The sequence below is a fragment of the Arachis ipaensis genome, chromosome B06 (assembly GCF_000816755.2).
Source record: "Arachis ipaensis cultivar K30076 chromosome B06, Araip1.1, whole genome shotgun sequence".
Taxonomy (NCBI): Eukaryota; Viridiplantae; Streptophyta; class Magnoliopsida; order Fabales; family Fabaceae; genus Arachis; species Arachis ipaensis.
In genome coordinates, this window is record NC_029790.2 from 33,089,656 (window position 1) to 33,104,912 (window position 15,257).

General features: G+C 40.1%; 1 protein-coding gene and 1 long non-coding RNA gene across 2 annotated transcripts; both read right to left on the reverse strand.

Annotated features, from left to right (window-relative positions):
- LOC107646823 lies at positions 1,759-2,916 on the reverse strand. Its single transcript, XM_016350974.1, has 2 exons — positions 2,357-2,916; positions 1,759-2,248 (listed from the first exon to the last, which is right to left on the reverse strand). Exons 1-2 carry the CDS (start codon positions 2,914-2,916, stop codon positions 1,759-1,761), a joined length of 1,050 nt encoding a protein of 349 aa, XP_016206460.1.
- Positions 3,842-13,118, reverse strand: LOC110263284. The gene is made up of 3 exons (XR_002348662.1): positions 12,949-13,118; positions 11,183-11,187; positions 3,842-3,853 (listed from the first exon to the last, which is right to left on the reverse strand). It is a non-coding gene; the product is annotated as an uncharacterized LOC110263284 (long non-coding RNA).

Sequence of the window (15,257 nt, forward strand, 5' to 3'; positions counted from 1 at the left end):
GCTAAGGATAGACCGGTTACAGGACAGGGAGGTGAGTATGCTAGTTAACAAGTGTCCTTTTATAATCAACCTTTTCGATTTGGGTCCAACAGTTGCCCTGACAAGGGTGAGTTCCTTGTGCAGTTTATATGGATGTCGTACAGTAGCCCCGACGTACTTCAGGTTGTGCATCCAGAGGTTTTGGAGCCTCGGCATATGGCGTTGTGGCGTTCTGTGACCGCGCTGATCTACTTTGCTGTTATAGAGTGGCATCAGATAGATCGTGTTCTTCCGCAGTTTGGAAGGGTACAGCCCCCTCCGCTTCCCGCCCTGAACATCGACTTTCTAATGTCCAAGGACGGGAGAGGCGGCGATCGATGGTTCCCGTCTTATTTGCAGAAGTGGCATCTCCACTGGGACTCTCGTCAGGAGAGTGTGCTGAGGTTCGACGTTGTTGCCGACCTCGGACCGTCGCATGAGTTCCTTGAGTGGTGGAGTCAGCATGGGAAGAGGTTCTTGTCTCCGGACCCGCAGTTGGGGGATCCGAGAGCAGTTCCGATTCCAGTTGAGGCCTCACAGCGGGGTCCGGGGCGAGTTCCTGACATGGATCGTCCTGAGGACGTGCCGGACAGGCGTAGGGTTGAGAGGAGGATGGGTGTGGAGACACGGCGGAGCCAGCGTGAGTGGAGGTGGCCTGATCATGCTATGGACGATGATTATGACGCCGGTCCCATTAGAGGCGGACGACGAGTCCAGGGAGGTAGGGCGAGGGGGCGTGCTGACCATGGGGACGACGACGAGGATCAGCATGGGCACGTTGGCGGGGGTGGTTCAGGGGCTGTTGCAGCTGCGGGTACTAGTACACACGATGGCGGTCATGGGGGTGAGTGGTATGGTACAGGGATGGGTGACGGGGCTGACACGGGTGACGCTGGACTTGGATCGGGCCCTCTTGGACATTACTTCGTTGGTGTGCCAGCCGATGACCAGCCTGAGCAAGGGGGTACACCTTGGGTCATCCCGGGATCACAGTGGTCAGACTTTATTGGGTCAGACACGCTTGTTGGGGACTTCGGGAGTCCATGCTTCCTAGAGGAGATCACCGCCATCATGCAGGGGGACGTGACTCCCCGCAGTGGTGGTCAGACCTCAGGCACACAAGCCCCGTTAGATGTTGATCTGAACGAGCCTCCATCCTCATCCGCTGGTCACCAGTTCTGTCTCGGAGGTACCCCTCCATCCGCCTTCACCGCTGCATCAGAGTCTGTCGCAGGGCCGTCTGCGGCACCCTTGCATGTTGCGCCACCTGCACAGCCTACCCCGCAGGAGGATGGGGATGACATCGAGGATGAGGAGTCATTTATCCGCCGAGGTCAGAGGGCATGGGTAGCCCGTCGCTGTGGTACTGGCTCGCATCTGTTTAGATGATTCATGTATTTCATGTATTTTGTTCCCTAAGGTTCAATCATGTATGATAGCGATATGTACTTTTCTTGTTATGTTATAGTCTGTTTACCTATGTTATTTGTTATTTGTGTTCTGGGACATTGACTATTTATAATCATTGAATCATGAAACAGTTTATTGTTTACTTTGACTTATTAAATTTTGCATCTATGGAACTTGTAGCAGTACTCATAATGAAAGACAATATATTCATTACTACTCGCAACAATCAAAGTACAATGTATAAAGATCAACCAGTTACATACGTGCTCAAACATTGTATCTAACAGGAAAACTTAAATGTAAATAATACTAACACTAACAACATGCCCACTAATGGCACCCTGTCTGAGAAGATCCTCCAACCTGAGGGCAACAACGTCGTGTGTGTCCGGGTTGGCGACATAGGCCGCACCTCTTTGGCCGATTCGGATCTGCCTCGTCCATATTCGTCCGTATCCTTGTGGATCTAGGACGACCCTCTCTCGCACGCCTCTTGTCAGGGTCCGGAATCACCGTGGGCTCGTCGTAAGGTGGCCAGAAGCCCTCCGGGATCGGAGGTGTGAATCCCATCCGATACACACTGAACACCAAGCTAATCTGATAGACGCTGTGAACGTAAGAGGTCCAGGTGACCCGTGAGTAGGCACAGCATGCAAGTGCGTGCTGACACGGGAAATGAAGCGCCTGGAAGTACCCGCAGTCACATGTCCGAGAGGCAAGTGATACTCTGTAAGTACCCAAGGAGAAAGAACCAGTCAGAGTGGTCTCTGCTATGGTGAACTTGGAGTTATCCCGGTCATACAACGTCACCGTGAAGCACCTGGCCGTCTTCAAGTTGGCCTCAATACACTTCACCAAATGCTGACTGAATTGTTGTCCGGTTCCCATCTGGGCCTCAGCCTCTCTCCCCTTGCGAACAAAGAGTTACGCAAGCCTACCATATGTTGCCTTCACCAGGGATGCTACAGGGAGATTTCTGACCCCCTTGAGGATTGAGTTCATACACTCGAAGATGTTCGTCGTCATGTGACCGAATCTCCGCCCCTCATCACGATGCTGAGTCCACAAGGAGTAATCAATCCGGTTCGCCCACTCACACATCACTGGGTCTTCAGACTGCAGAATATCAAACCAGTAATCAAATTCAACCTCGATCTTCGCATACGCTGCATTCACTAGAAGCTTCCTAGCGTCTTTGCCCTTGAAGGTAAGGGCAAAATTAGCCGCTACGTGTCGTATACAGAATGCACGGTACGCAGATGGCGGTAACCAACCTCCGTCAGGGGCCTCAAGCGCAGCCTTGATGCCGTTGTGCCTGTCCGATATAACCAGCAGACCGGGCTGCGGGGTCACGTGCTGTCGAAGGTGCGAGAGAAAGAATGTCCAGGACTCTGTATTCTCACCCTCTACTAGTGCGAATGCGATAAAGTGCGCTGCCGTGGCGTTTAGGAGCACCTTTATGCTCACGGATGCGTCATCCCTTACCATTGGCATAATGAACGCCGAAATCACATGATAATCCAAACTCCTGTGGTCACTCGAGATGGATGTGGCCAGGCAAGTGTGAGGTCCATTGTACCGTTTGACCTCCCAAATGCCCTTGCGCTTCTGGAGACTCAGTCGAATCAACCATGTGCACCCATTCCCAAACTCGGAACACTTGCCCACATACCGGCGGTGATCGGACTCCACCACCTTGTACTGTACCCCTCGCTGGATGCTGTAAGTCTTCACACTTAACAGGGCCTCGTCTTTATCCTGGAATTGCTGACCAACCTGGAACTCTGTCAAACCAGCAGTCCCTTCCGCATCTCTAGCTCCGAATCCAACAGCGTGCCCTAAAACCCCCCTCATGCCTCATGGCGTCCAGGTCCAACGAGGAAAAATGTGGTGGATACTGCTGTGTGCCAGAGCTAGAACCACCGCCCGCCAATGCAGGACCAGTCGCTCCAACCTCGTCGCCGCTGTCATCCTCAATCGTATCCGGCTCGACGTCGTCCTCATCTGTATCACCCAAGACTCCGTCTCTGACGCCAACCGGTGGAACGCCCTGTAAAGCGTTTGGCAGAATATCAAAGGATCCTACCTCGTCGCCTACGCCGTCATTCAGATCAACAGCAAAAGACGGGGAGGCGACAAGTTAGACCGTTGGCTCGTACACTGGGACGGAGGAAGCAGCCATGGCAGCCCTGGAGCTGGAACCAGCTGCCGTGGCTACATTGGTGGTATTCCGGTTTGAACCCCCTGAGCTGGATACCACATCAATCAGCTTTGCCAGCAATTCTAGTGTCCTCACCTCCGGAAACTGCCTCCGACAAAGAAACATGACTTGCAGGTCCTCATCACTACCAATCGTGAGACAATCATACTTCACCGTATCGTGCAGGATCGTGACTGGAATGCGATAGAAAAACTTCTTAATCCGCTTCGCACCTTCCAGGCCAAGTTTCATCAGCACAGATCTAACAAGGTCATCATAGCTTGTCGTTGGATTCACGACAATACAGAGAGGATCCTTATCTGTGAACTTCACTCCGGAACGAGTTTTCCTCTTAATGGATCCTCTGTGGTGAACCAGAACAACAAAACTCTCCTCACTAGCCATCTTACTCCATCTAATGAGACCAACTCACGCTTAGAACGGTTTATATAGAGGTCTCTCTCCCACTAATTCGAACCGGCCTAGTTCGAATTATGGTTTGTGTAATTCGAACCAGCCCGGTTCGAATTACTAAGGCCAGACTCTCTCTATAATTCGAACCTCCCTGGTTCGAACTATGTGCACTCAAGGTTTGTGTAATTCGAACCAGCTCGGTTCGAATTACTAAAGCCGGACTCTCTCTATAATTCGAACCTCCCTGGTTTGAACTATGTGCACTCAAGGTTCGAACCTACCTGGTTCGATTTATGAAGAAAATTCAGGTGGTAGTTCGAACTGTCCCGGTTCGAATTACTCTCATTTGCAGTTCGAACCATATCGGTTCGAATTATATATATACAAGATCCTGCGCATTACTGAAACGATTTTCAGTTTGGCTTATATACATCAATTTGAGATGGCATTGGCTTATAATGGATTTTTACCCTTTTAATCTTTTGTATCTCCATTTTTTAAAAATGCTAAAAGGACTAAAATTTTTAGTTTATCAATTTTTAACCACCAAATATAATACTGAATATCAAACTATTCATATTTCTTAATCCTTAGAGTCGTTTCCTAAGGCTCTCATAATATATACTACTTGATATTAATAATTATTATCTCCCTTTAAAACATGGACAAAATTAGAGTTTTTGCTCGAAAGAAATTAATATGAAAGACATAATTTGAGAGGAGGGAAAAAAATGAGAAGAATTAAACTAAAAAATAGAGTCACCAAAAAAAAACTAAAAAATAGAAAATTTTATTTGTAATAATAATTCATTTGAGAGTTTTTGTGTACTATGTTTTGCCCTTACTAAACAACAATAATACTTGAGGCAGAAGCTATGGACATTTTTCTCATTAATTAATGCATTGGAAACCATATGAGACTAACATTTGCATGACATGTCCTCTGATTAACACAAATGGACAATCTTGCACCAAATTTTTCTTTCTAGATAGAACATATAATTTCTGATATTTTGTTTATCCATTTCACATTTTATTTTATTTTAATATAAATTTTACTAGGTAGATAATGACGTTTGTAAATAATATGAACAATAGACTCTAAAATTGACTCAATAAAGTAAAAAGACACTTCACCTTCATATTACCTCATAAACCTTAACATTAGGATAATCATTTGCATACTTAGTAAATTAAATATTTAACCATTATTAACTGTACATAAGTAATTCAAATAAAAAAACATAACCATCTAATTAAAAATAATAAATATAATCATCTGCATACTTATTAAATTAAACATCCAATATATTTATTGTCCACATTATTTAATATTCTCATTCTCTACCTATACTTTTCCTTCTAATACATATGGGATAGATAGTACTGATCAACACTTTGTACACTCAGAAAGCCAACCCTTATCCCATCTCTGTTCTTTCTCATTGATTCCATTTCTTGGCATGTATTCCCAATGTTATGCATAAATTATAAAAACATTTAATTTAAATACACATCTTATCCTTTCTAGTTGGTCCAAAAATAATATTTACAATCAAATTTTATAAATAATATGATTAAATTTAATTTAAGATAATAAAATTACCAAATTATTCATGTCTTTAATGTGCTTTAGAATAAGTAGGTTTATAATTTTTAACTATAACTGCAATAATTTATTAGCTACCAACAAACTCTTAAATAAAATTTTAATTCACGATAAATTATTTAATTTATTGAGTTAGAAGATACCGTAAAAAAAATTAGCTATAACAATATTTGTACCATGCAGGATGATAATTTACTCATAAAGTATTGTAGGTTATCAATTTGTTTTTAATCATATTTAAATTAATTTAATTATAAACATTATTAAATTTTAGTACTACATAGAAACTAATAAATAAAAGCTATATTGTTTGTTGAATTTCAAGAAAATCGTGATCAAAATTAAAGAAATGAGAAAATGAGGGAGAGAAAATAGAGGTATTGAGGCATAGATGTGAAGAAGGAGAGCTCGGTTACAATCAAGAAGTGAGAATGGTGAACCTCACTCAATGCATGTTAAGTATTCTACTTATATAGTAGAGCTGCAACAAACTCAATTCTCGCCAAAGTAATTAACTAAGCTACCAATAAAAATACCATGCATGTAATGCCTACAAACATTTCCCCTCAAGCTCGATAGTGAGAATTACTAATCCAAGCTTGAATTTGAGATTACAAGTAATATCTACAATAACTATATAATAAAATTTCCTCTCAAGCTGGATAGTGAAAGTTCACTAATCCAAGCTTGGAGAACATCTGTTTGAACGGCCCAGGAGGTAGAGCCTTAGTAAATATGTCTACTGTTTGGTGAGCAGATGATACAGGTAAGAGTTTAAGAACACCAACTTGAGCCTTTTTTCGAATGATGTGACAATCAACTTCTATATGTTTCGTGCACTCATAGAAGGCGGGTTTGACAGCTAAGTGCATGGCTAACTTATTGTCATAGTAAAGGTTGAAGGGCATAGAGTGATCAATCCTGAGGTATTTGAGGAGGTAGAGTAGCCATTGACCTTCTACTGTCCCCAATGCCATAGCTCTATACTCAGCTTCTGAGGATGGGCGAGCTACCATTGCTTGCTTCTTGCTTTTCCATGAGATTAGGGAGGTGCCAAGGAAGAAGCATTGACCTAAAATGGAGCGTCGAGTATCTGCACACGTGACCCGTTTGAGTCAGTGAATCCCAAAAGAGACAAGTCAGAGGAGGATTTGAAAAATAAGCCTGCAACAAAAGCGTTTTTTATGTACTTGAGCACGTGGAGGGCAGCTTTGAAATGAGCATCTGTAGGAAAGTCCAAAGTATTGACTGAGCTTTCCTATAATGAAAGATATATTGGGCCTCGTATTAGTGAGATATATGAGCCTTTCCACTAGCTGCCTATATTTAGTAATGTCCTCTAACTTCTGCTCAGTATCCTTAGAGAGAGAGGTGTTGTAAGACATGGGTGTGGATGTTGGCTTTGAACTAAGCATGCCAAAGTCTTGAAGAAGGTTTAAAGTATATTTACGTCGATAGAGAGAGATCCTAGATCGTGATCGTGCAATTTCCATACCAAGGAAAAACTTTAATTTTCCAAGGTCTTTAATGTTGAATTTCTCGACCACCAGCCTCTTCAGATCATTGATTTCATCAATGTCATTGCCTGCCATGACTAAATCATTTATGTAAACAAGCACTATAGTGAACTTGGACCCTGAAGCCTTGGTGAAGTGTAAGCAGTCATTTTTGGATTGAGCATAGCCCACTGCGGAGAGTGTAAAATACATTTTGGTGTTCCATTGCCTACTGGCTTGTTTCAAGCCATAAAGAGACCTCTCCGACTTGCAAAATGTACACGGAGAAAGTGAAAGACCTGGTGGAACTCGCATGTAAACCACTTCAGGTAGGTTGCCATGAAGCAATGAAGTGTTGACATCTAATTGATGAAGATACCAACCTTTAATGGTAGCACTGAGGAGAATGAGTCTTCGAGTTGTCATCTTCACCACTGAACTAAATCTGTTGAAGTATTTAAAATTGGCTATTTGAGTAAAGCCTTTCGCAACTAGGCAAGCTTTATGCCTCTCAACTGTCCCATCGACATGGTATTTGATCTTGAAGAGCCACTTACAACCAATTACCTTTTTTCCAGCAGGCAGTAAGGTAAGAAACCAAGTGCATTCCCTTCAAGAGCCAGAAGTTCATCATTGATTGCTTTTCTCCACATTCGTGCTTCATAGCCTCTTCAAATATTTTGGGTTCGGTGGTTGATGATATGGTAATTGAAAAATGCTTTTGAGACTCTGATAATGAATTATATGATAAGTGATTAGCAATTGGATACCTACAAGGTGAATTGACAGTGGTTGGTGTGTTTGTGACAAGCATACAATGATAGTCCTTCAAATAAGTTGGTTGTTTTTTGTTCTAATAGGGCCTCTCATTCCCATTTAGTTGTGTGTTTAATGGTGGGTGCACTGGGAACACAAAATCATGCATTTGAGAGTGAGATGATATGAGTGATGTGGGTTTTGCAATTTGCAATTCTTGAATTGGGTTAGAAGCATTAAGTGCTTCTATAAGTGATTGTGAGGTTGATGATATCTTGCTGTGTGTGATAGGGTCAGGTGCAGTGATTTGTAGGAGTGTGGTTTGAGAATGCATGTCAATTTCATCAAATAAGAAGTGTGATTGGTTGGTAAGGACAGGTGAACAATCTGATTTTGTAAAAATTGAATCCCTATCATACAGAGGAAAAATATTCTTATAAAATTGTACATTTCTTGATGTAAAAAAATCTCTAGATTTCAAGTCCATCAGTATAAATCCTTTGGTGTTTGGTTTGAAACTCAAAAAGATACATTTGCTAGCTCTATTGTCTAGTTTTCCTCGATGTGCTATTAAGGTAGAAGCAAAAGCCAAACATCCAAACGATTTTAGGTGAAGTAAGGTGATTGATTTTGTAAATTGAAGCTAGGCAATCTGTTTATTAAATGAACTGCATGGCTCACAGCAAACTCCCAAAAATTTTTGTGCAAATTCGAGCAAGAAATTATTTTTCTAGTGATGTTAAGCATATGTTGGTACCTTCTCTCCACCATTCCATTTTTTTGTGGAGCTTCCACATAAGATGTTTGGTAGATAATGTCTTTTGTGTCAAAAAATTGAGTGAGTTTGAATTCGGAGCCATTATCACTCCTAATTGTCTTAACAGTTTTTCCAAATTGGGTTTTGACAAAAAAAATTAAATTTTATAAAAGTGTAGATGTTTTAGACTTTTTTTCATAAATTTGACCCACGTAAATCTACTCTTGTCATCTACTATTGTGAGAAAATATCTAAAACCAGAAGTGGAAGTGATTGAGATCGAGCCCCATATATCAAAATGTAATAAATCAAATGTTTCATTAGAAGTAGTTGAGCTTGTATAATATGGTAGCCTTCGTTGCTTGGCAAAATGGCAAGCATCATAGGGCTCTGTAGTAGTTTTACAATCAATGAAGGAATATGATTTTTGAAGTAAATGTAATTTATTAAGTGAAATGTGTCCTAGTTTAATATGCCAAAGATTATTATAATTGGAAGTGCAGTTGCTACAACTTATGTGAGCCATTCTATGTGATGTCTTGAGTTGTTTATTCTTGAAGGTGTCATGCATGATGCTATGAGTGAATTGTGATTGTGAACTGAAAGGAGTTATGGAATTAGGAACTAAGGCCTAATTTGTGTTGACTGCTAAGATATACAGTCCTTCCATCTCTTCAGTTGTGCCAATCATCTTCCATGTATTCAAATCATATATCTTACATCCTTTGTTAGTGAATGAATATTCACATTGTAAATATTTAGTAATTTTAGAGATAAATAACAGATTGAAGTTAAAGGAAGAGCTATATATATAACGTTTTAGAGATATAAGTGTTTAGAAAAAGAGATGGTGCCTAAAATGGATGTAATGGTTTGTGATCCATCTGGAAGTTTAACTAAAATTGGCTTTATACGATTGTAAATAACAAAATCAGTAAGTTTATGGCATACGTGATCAATTGCACCTGAATCTAAGATCCAGGATGTGGAGTAAAATGATTTCACTGACAAAAGATGTGAGATGTGTGTGCTCATCGTGAGTGTGTGTGATTGCATACTTGACTCTGAAGATGTGGGTAATTGATGACTTGATTCTGAAGAAGAAAGGGTGTAACATCCTAACTATCAAAATGTCACGCTTCCGGATGCGCCACTCTGACAGCTCGAGTATTACGATGACTCTTAAAATATTTAATACTAAAATATGAGCCTGTTTAAAAACTTAAACCGAATTACTGCTCAGAAGATTTTTAAATAGATAACTTACATCCATACAAATATCAATACTTACAAGGGATATATAGTATTATTAATTTTACAAGCATTACATAATCAAATACCTATCCCTCTTATAAAAATTTGTAAAGATAAAAGGCGAGGGAAAAAAGTAACTAATACAACACAAACATCGTTTAAAACAAAATATGAGTAAATAAGCTCTTCTGAATCCCGTCACCCATAACCTGAAAAAGGAAAGACCTGTAGGGGAGTGAGAACATCGTCCTCGAAAGGGTTCTCACTATAGGGTTACAGAATTACTATAATAGGATACGTGAAAATAAAAACTGTTTTTAAAGTACAGTGATTGTACCTGTCTTATGTATCTTTTCAAAACCATAGATCCACATTCAAAATTCGAAATCCTTTTTAAAAGAAAAATCCATTAATTCTCCAAAAATCCAAACCTTTTTAAAAGAGCTTTTCTTAGGCAGTATGAATGACCAAACTATTCCAAGCATAGGTTTATTAAGTCTATGCTGAACCAGTTTAGTTTTTCATACTTTACTAAACTAAAAAATCAAACCATTTACGACCTTCGACCCATCACATAATCAATCACGGCCATAGGCCCAAACATTTCAATCAACAGTCAATCAACCACAATCCAACCAGTTTTCAGTCACAAACACAAGCAAGAAGGTTCAAACACAATCAAGTAGTTATATCAAGTAGAGCAATTAGCAATTACACATAATTATTCACGTAGGTAAACCAATTACAATATGCACACCCAAACAATGTCACGTAGATGCATATGATGAATGCCTGCTCTATGGCTGATGAGTCTCATCTGTCAGTTATCAAGCCAATCCGACAAGTCCGGTTTGCTAAACCCTTGGACTGTCCCCCAACGCGCATCCCCATGAGTCTATGCATAGCTTTTTCTCATATATATATCAAATCGCTCAATAGGGGTACCATTCCCGGGAATTTATACGTGCCCGATCATCCTTACGTCGTAGGGACAACAGAGTATCGAGTTTCAACCTGGAACACGTGGTGGCAAGCCACGGTACTTTACCCAGGGAAACTTGTATCTCAGATAAAAGAAGTACAAAAGCCACATATTCATTTATTCATCATCATTTCCGTACTTCATTAACAATTCATATCAAATCAATCATCATTCAAGCCATAAGTCACTTTTTCTCAAATCTCTTTACTTGGAAACCAAAATAAATCCATCTCAGACTTAACTTTAAAATCCTCATTTCTCAAATCATTTCAAGCTCACGAACCACTTTTCCTCAAACGTAAATTCTCTTGTTTAAAACATTGTCACCATTCACAACATCTTCCCAAAACATTTCAAAAACCACACCAAATTAAAAGTCTCCTCTAAAAGATTCAAAATCATTCATCTTTCTATTCCAATCATCAACAATCCCAATTTAAAACATAATTCTTTCTTTTCTAAATAAATCATACTTAAAACATATGATCTTTGAAATAAAATCCTTTTTAAATAATTATTTCAAATGAAGCTTTTTTATTTTTATAAAAATTTCGACAGCATCTTTTTTAAAGTCAGACTCTGTCACCCTTTTCGGGTCCCATCCAAACATTCCTCAAACCATTCTCAATCATTTCCAAATCTCAATCGTTTTCCAAAATTCAACCATTCTAATATCAAGTTATTTTCAAATCGGACCAATATATATATATATATATATATATATCAAATCACTCAATGGGGTACCATTCCCGAGAATTTATACGTGCTCGGTCACCCTTACGCCATAGGGTCAACAGAGTATCGAGTTTCAACCAGGAACACGTGGTGGCAAGCCACGGTACTTTACCCAGGGAAACTCGTATCTCAGATAAAAGAAGTGCAAAGGCCACATTTTCATTTATTCATAATCATTTCCACACTTCATTACAATTCATATCAAATCAATCATCATTCAAGCCATAAGTCACTTTTTCTCAAATCTCTTTACTTTGAAACCAAAGTCAATCCATCTCAGTCTTAACTCTAAAATCCTCATGTCTCAAATTATTCCAAGTTCATAATCCACATTTTCTTAAAAAAAATCATATAAAATGGGAATTATTTTTGAAAAGACTCAAATCCTTTACTTTTAAAATCATCCGTTTAACTATTTTAAATTAGAGTTATTAATTAACAACCTTGGCAAAGACTCAAGACTCTAGGAAAGAATAGCCTACCTCATTTCTTAAATTCTTTAGAAATTGCCGAAATCATAGTTACTTAATTTGAAGTCAATTGAGACAGAGATTTAAAATAAAAACCAAAGCATGTTTAAAATACTAAGTTCCAAATCAATTCTATTTCATTCTTAAATCGGTAACCTTCCCAAAGGCCCGGAATTGTTTAGTCTTGCTAAATCAAAATTTAAAGAGTACTTTAAAAGCAAAACGAACTTAATTAATCAAAGTTCAATTTCTTTTAAAATCCACTAAAAATTCTTCCAAAAGTACTTCTTTAATCAAACTTCAAAACATAGGTTCTTTTATATTTAAATTAATCTTAAAACATAAACTCCCCGTAAACAATTTAAACTCGAAACATCTATTTCTTAATAAATCAAAAACCAAGCAATGGAACCTCTCAAAATCATTCTTTTTCTAAATCACATTTTAAAACAGAATCTTAATTTTCATGAAAATTCGGCAGCATCTCCCCTAAAACTTGGACTTTGCCACCTTTTTCAGGTCCCAACCAAACCATTCCGTAGCCCCTTCCACGGCTCAAAACCAAATCAGACTAATTCCAAAAAATTCATATTTCAAGAAATAACTTCATTTTCAATGGATTAAACTCAATTTCAAAATCGTAAAGAAACAACTTTAAAGAAACGCTTCAAGAACCGTCTGTTTCACAAACCAAACAGTAATCCAATCAAACAAGCATTCATATCCATCCAAGTCGATCAAGCAATACATAAGACATATACAATCACTAGAAGTTCATTTCTTATATAAATATCCATATATAATAATTCCAATTTAGAAAGTATAGTTTTCTGAAAAAGACACCTACCTCGAATAATCGAAACTCATAAACCAAACGCATCAAGAAACCCTTTCTTTTCGGCCCGCAATCAGCGGCATCTGCAACCTCAGCTCCAAACCGCTTACGTAGCAACCACAACAACTCTAATCACAACATAGAATAACCGAGACTCAATCTTATAGCAATTAACGCCGCAAAACCTCAGCGTAAGGTAACAGAATAATGACTAAAGGGCTTTTCAAGATGGAAACGCTTACCGTAACCGAGAAGAAATAACTGAGTCAAGTAGCGGCAGCTCCGGTGTTGGTGTACAACAAAAAACTCGCGGTAACCATAAACCTAGCACAACAGCCTCATCAACACGCTTACGGTAACAACGCACTTAACGAACAGGGAGATTTAGAAGCAAGGTTAGAGCTTACCAAGACAGAGGATTCATAGAAGCGGCGGTTTCCAGCAGCAGAGGCGGCGGAGGAGCAGCTGCAGCTTCGGTGACAACTTCTGCAGAGCAAAACGTTGATTAAGCTCTGATGGGGTGCTTACACCGAAAGCAGAGGCAACCACCATCCACGGTGCCAACTGGAAACGACCCTGCATGGCGGTGCACAGTCCGACGACGGCTCGGCAGTGGCGAGGAGCGGTGACGGCATGAACGGCGATAAAGGTGGCTGGCTCCAGCGACGATGATAGGTCGCGGTGAGGGTGATGATGGCGACGGCGGCTTCCCTCAGCGGCGACAGCAGCATTTTCCGACGGCAGAGGCGCGGCTAGAAGCTTCGGTAACGACAGATCCGTCGGCGGTTCAGACGAGGATGGCACTGGCGACACGAGCGGTGGCTAAACAGGTTGCGGTCCCCCTTCCTCGCGGATCTCTCTCCTCTGCTTCACCCATGGAAGACGGCGATGTTGGCTCCCTTCGGCGAGGACGACGGCGCAGACAGCTGCAACAATGGTGACGGGCTTCACGGCAAGGACGAGACAGCGACAAAAACCCGTGAAGACGACGACAGATGTGACGCAGTAGTGGTTCGCGAGGTTGGCGCAACTCCTTCCTCCTCCACCAGTGCTATACTCTCGATGATGATGATGATGATGTATGTGCGCTCAGTGAAGAGGGGGGAATGGGAAATTGGATGGCAGCTGCAGAAGCAGACATAGGAGGGTGTGGGTGTGTTTGTGTGTATTGAAGGATGATGAGCGGATAATTTATAAAAAGGATCCAAAACCAGAGTTGAACGCCCAAACTGGCACAGAAACTGGCGTTCAACTCCACAAATGGCCTCTGCACGTGCAACACTCAGGCTCAGCCCAAACACACACCAAGTGGGCCCCGGAAGTGGATTTATGCATCAATTACTTACTCATGTAAACCCTAGTGACTAGTTTATTATAAATAGGACCTCTTACTATTGTATTAGGCATCTTTTTTACCATCTTTTGGATTACCTTATGATCCTTTGATCACGTTTTGGGGGCTGGCCATCTCGTCCATGCTTGGACCTTCACTTATGTATTTTCATTACATAAGTATCTCTATCCCTATTTTATTATATAATATTCAAAAACACCAATATCACTTTATATCTGCCTGACTGAGATTTACAAGGTGACCATAGCTTGCTTCATACCAACAATCTCCGTGGGATTCGACCCTTACTCACGTAAGGTATTACTTGGACGACCCAGTGCACTTGCTGGTTAGTTGTATCGAAGTTGTGATAATTATGAATTAAGATCAGAGCACCAAGCTTTGGAGCCATTACCAGGATTTGTTCGAGCCTGGAGATCACAATTTCGTGCACCAAAGGAGAAAGGGTAAAAGGGAGGGGTGACTGGTGGCTGTGGAGGAATGGCGGTAGGGATGAGGAGGTTAGGGTTAGGGTTTTCAATTTGGGAATTAGGATTTGCTTTTGGGGAAATGTGAAATTAGGGATTTTTGCGTAAATTAGAATTTGGTAATTTTTAATTAAATTAGGGTATAGAGTATTAATTAAAAATCTAATTTAATCCCTTAAAATGAATTTAAAAATATTATTTGATTATCAATTTGCTAAACTTTATAATTTAAATATAGAAAATAATTCGATAGTTATAAAATCAAATAAAACCTTAAATTATTTTTAACTCAATTAATCAAAATTTGCTTTAATTATCTTTAATAAAATAATTTTTTGAGATTAAATTACTTAACAAATAATTAAGTCAAAATTAGCTTTTAATAAGATTTTCTGAAATTTCTGGGTCTTACAAAGGGCACCAAGAGTCTGTGAGTCTTCCTATTGAAGCAAGGCAATCAATGCTTGTTTCTGTTCTTAAGTGAAAGGGAGCTTGGTGCA